Below are 4,874 nucleotides of genomic sequence, written 5' to 3'. Positions count from 1 at the left end.
AATCTTATTAATATATTTTAATATTATTTTAGATAGTATTGGATGAAATATAAATATGATAATTTGAATATCTCATTTAAAAAAAGATATTTTATTTTATTTTATTTTAACAAAAAAATCGACTTAATATTCTCTACATTAAGTTATAAGTAGCTACTTACCTACTTATCTTATTCAATATTTTTATTGAAAATTTAAAATGATTATCAAACACATTTAAAATATTAAATGTTAAAATTTTGATTTTCAATGGTTTATCAAACACCTTAAAATTGATCAAATTAAAAAACATATATTAAATCCACAACTTTTACAAAAGTAGAGGGACTAATAGCACAATTCAACCAAACATTAAACGTTTTTAGAGCTGATTAGGACATACGTGATTTTGTCTCTTACAACTGCAATTTCAGGACTTTGACAAATTGACAGCTAAGGTTTAATTGAGAGGGAATTTTGCCATTTTGGAAAGGAGTGGGTCCCCACGTGATTTTCTGCATTGATGTCGTTCATAGTTTTTCTTTTTTAATTCAAATAAAATATATTTTATTTATTATTCGTAATATAAAATACTATTATTACATATATATGACGTATAATTTTATGATTTAGGAATGAATCCAACTTACCTGATTTACCGTATAAAAATAATTGTGAATAAAGATATTTACAAATATTTATCTAGAAGACAAGTTACCGTTGTGAGAGAGGTCAGAATAAAATTTTAAAAATTTTGAGGGTAAAGTGAAAAAATAAATATCAAAATAGCTTCAATCGAATTACTAATTTTATTTAATAAAAATATTAAAAGAAAATGAATTAAATTATTACACAAATATATTTGTAATCTTAATTAGTGCATGAACGTAGTATGACCTTGCCTTTGCTTCACTGTCTTCATGTGTTTCGCTTTATTTTGTTATTTCATTCCTATTTTACCTCTTTTCAAAATTGGATTATTTGCACTGTTCAATGATCCAGTCTTTACCAATTAGATCTAAGATAAAACTTTGAATTTCACATATATATTGTCTTCTATTTTCGCATTATTTTATTTTAAAAATCATAATTATTTCAACGGTCATTAAAGACTGAATTTTTAAAATTTAATAAAATTGCATAATGATAAAATTAGCCCTTAATGTTTATATTTTTTATCAATTTGATCCTTATTCCTTTTTGAGTTAAATTTGGCACTCAACATTTTAAAAGAATCAAATTTGACCATCAACCTTTCAAAAGAGTTGATTGTTGTTTTTTAACAGAATCTTGACTAAAAGGTTAATTTTTAAATATGGTAGCTTGTATAGCAATTGACGTGTAGTTCATGCTTTTTTTTGAACTTTTATGAACTATTTATATATGTTTTTATTTTTATTTTTTAATGTTTTATAATTTTTAATTGAAGTGACATATATAACGAATAATGTCATGTCAACATGAAGTACACAAAAATTGTCATATGATTGTCATACCAACATCATTTAAATTTTAGTATTTTAGTCAACATTTTTGTTTAAAAAAGGCAATTTGACTCTTTTTGAAAATCAAGGGTTAAATTTAGCTCAAAAAAAGAATAATGACCAAATTGACAAAAGATGTAAATATTGAAGGCTAAATTCATCATTACACCTATTAAAAATATCAATTAACCTGGACTAATAGTAAAATTTAACCTTTTATTTTTTTCAATAATAAATGGAACCTTACGGCCTGGACATGAGCAGGCTATCTTCTTCCTCTTTATATTCTCCCCTTTCCCACCCTATTCTGCTCTTATTTCTTTTCCCCTCATTTTTACGCTGCAAAAATCTCATATATTTTTGCTGTTTCTTTTTTGTTCATTTAAGATAGTTTTGTTTTTTTAAAGTTGAGGGGAAAGCGGCGATGAAAATGAGTAATAATGTAGGGCAATTCGGTGATACAACATTAACCAAAGTTTTCGTGGGAGGTTTAGCGTGGGAAACTCCTCAAGAAGTCATGAGAGAGCATTTTGAGAAATACGGTGAGATCCTTGAAGCTGTCATTATTTCTGATAAAATCACTGGCAGATCCAAAGGTTATGGATTCGTAAGTTCCTCTTTTTCGTTCAATCGCAATGCACTCGTTACTCTTGATTTCTACCGATTCCTCTCCTTTTAATTTTGTTTTCCGCTTTTGTTCTTAAAAGGTTACTTTTAAGGATGCTGAAGCTGCAAAGAAGGCTTGCGAGGACGCTGCTCCTATCATTAACGGCCGTCGTGCCAACTGTAACATCGCCTCCCTCGGTGCTCGCCGCCCGAGGTCCGCCTCCTCTGCTCCTCCCCCGCAACAAGGTTTTTTTTTTAACAAACCGGATCATTATTATTTTTTATATACGGATCATTATTTATTAAATAACAATATATTGAAATAAATATTTTTTACACATATATTGAAATATATATTATAATTATATCTATATCTATATCTATATCTATATCTAGATATATATGTTCATCCAACCACATCTGAAGTGATAAAAAACTTGTACTTAAGTCTCAATTATGTTAATTTTGTATTCGATTTCTAGATAACCTTTTACCCTTATAAAAATAATTATTATTAGGTTTATATATTTTCAATTAAATTTAAATAAAAGTTAACTATTAAACAGTAATTATATATTTAAAAAATTGTACATATAATAAAACATATAGGTATGATGTATCAAGAGAACAACAAATGGTATTTGTTAAAATACAGTGAGGGCATTTTTTTGTAAATATGAGCATGATGGGGTTCTAATCTTTGGCGGTATTGACAATGAAGGATCAAACGTTGGACCGAGGGCTACGCCAGTTGCACCAGCCAATCAGGTGCAGTGGTATTACCCGGCTGGGGCATCAGCACCGCCGTTTCACCATCAGGCCGTTCCTTTTTACGGGTATGCTATTGATACATTGACTTTATTGAAGCCGCTAAGAAAGGTGGATTTTTCCTTACCTTTTATTTTCCCTTTTTTAACGCTTTTCAGGTACTCTCCTACCTACGTTGCCACAAACATCAGCTACAACCATGTAAGTGCTCATATATATATTGAAATTGGAAAATTACCTTCATAAATGATATATCAAATAAATACCTTCTGAAATATATAAAAATAGAAAAATTAATTTTCATATTGATATTTATATATTGTTAGATTTAAATATAAAATATATTTTTATTAACCAAATCGTAATGCAAATCAAATCATATCAATTTTTTATGAACATCCATCAAAATTTTAAAATTTAATTAAATTGGATCTAATACGAGTCACTTATTCAAATAGTATAACATGTTAACATGTCTAATTCTCACCATCTATCACTACTTCATAGTGTATTATTATTATTTCTTATAATATCCACAGAATTAAGTCGACCTATAAAGGTATAAAAAATATAATCCTTCCAAAATAAGTAGTTTTTTTTTTAAAAAAAAACATAATTGATATTTGTACCATAACATAAATTTGCCAAATTTTTTTTTTTACACAGTCTTAATAAAATGTGGTGTATGATTGGTGCAAACAGAAGCTAAGCTACAATGGAGGATCCTACATGAATGGGCATTTGTCTCAAGTATATCCAGCAGGGCAAACTATTGTAGGTGCCAACACATTGATGCCAGTGTACCCTTTTTATCACTACCATCAATCACAAACATTGGGATTTCCATCATCACCAGCATCAGCGGCTCACACCTTCCCATCACCAACAGCATGGCCCATCAGCAATTGCTCCTAGTTCAGGTAACACCCATTGATCCTCCATGATGGTGACTCACATGGTAACATGGGTTACCTTCACCTTTTTCATTTTAATTATTTTCTAAATTAAGTGTGAGGCCTTATGGAAATAAATCATTGTGTCATGTGAGAAAACCCCACTGCCCAACTGGCTTTTTGAGGGAACCCATGTGCTAGGGTGTTGGGGTTTAATTTTTTTGAACCAAATTGTTGTTAAATTTGTCTTAATGTTTATAAATATTATCTGTCCCTAATTTTTTAATTGTATAAATATTAACATTGGCATAAATTTCTTTAAACATATCTAAGAGAGTACATGTTGTCTTGTTAATTTCGTTTATGAAATTAAATTTTTTTTCTCAATACAAATTGTCTTTCTTTTTAATGATATGATGGAGACCATTTATATATTAATTTATTTACTTGCCAAATAGGTACAATTGGAGGAGCTGGTGACAGTTTTAAGAAGGTTGGGTGAAGAAAGATGGAAATCTGGCAGCGACATTATTCTCTGATTTTTTTTCCCTTTTTTTTCAATATGTATTTAAGTAATATTTATTTTATTAATATTTTTATTCTTAGATGTTTGATAAAATTCTTTCGCTCTCTTTTATTTATTTTAACATCTAAGTTTGAGTCCTTTGAACCATTAGAGAAAAAATGTAATAAAATCATGTAGCTTTTAATTGATTGCCCATATCTTATGGGTTTTTTTATTTTTTTAAACTATTACTAGATTATCTCTCTTAAGTTAGCATTATTACTACTTTTTAACTTAATTCTGGATTAGTTTTTTATGCAATATAGTTTTAAACTTCCACGTATACACTACATTATCACACAAACGAATTTGTGGATCAAACCTTAATCATGTGTACGAGTGAACTCTCTTTCGATTAATGGGCCTACTTCTCCAGCTCTTTTCTTTCTTTCTTTTTATAATTGATACCTAACGATGGAGGATAGGATAATTTTGGATGACATTATTCATTAAAAATGTTTTAAATCCATATATTCTTGATACATTTGAAATTTAGTCTATACTTTTTTATTTTTAAAAATATAGTTTCTTTATTTTCCGTATTTAAAATTAAAATTTAATGGTTAACACTGTTGAATT

At 28.3% G+C, this 4,874-nt stretch overlaps 1 protein-coding gene across 1 annotated transcript; it reads left to right on the top strand.

Moving 5' to 3' along the window:
* The first annotated feature begins 1,753 nt into the window (after positions 1–1,753).
* Positions 1,754–4,491, top strand: LOC105771197 (probable RNA-binding protein ARP1). Its single transcript, XM_012592610.2, has 6 exons — positions 1,754–2,070; positions 2,171–2,315; positions 2,791–2,905; positions 2,996–3,038; positions 3,540–3,757; positions 4,189–4,491. Exons 1-5 carry the CDS (start codon positions 1,888–1,890, stop codon positions 3,750–3,752), a joined length of 699 nt encoding a protein of 232 aa, XP_012448064.1. The 5' UTR covers positions 1,754–1,887; the 3' UTR covers positions 3,753–3,757; positions 4,189–4,491.
* Positions 4,492–4,874: the final 383 nt, after the last annotated feature.

This window comes from Gossypium raimondii, chromosome 5 (assembly GCF_025698545.1).
Source record: "Gossypium raimondii isolate GPD5lz chromosome 5, ASM2569854v1, whole genome shotgun sequence".
Lineage (NCBI taxonomy): Eukaryota > Viridiplantae > Streptophyta > Magnoliopsida > Malvales > Malvaceae > Gossypium > Gossypium raimondii.
Note: the sequence above shows the minus strand (reverse complement) of the source record. Positions and strands in the feature narration are given on the sequence as shown.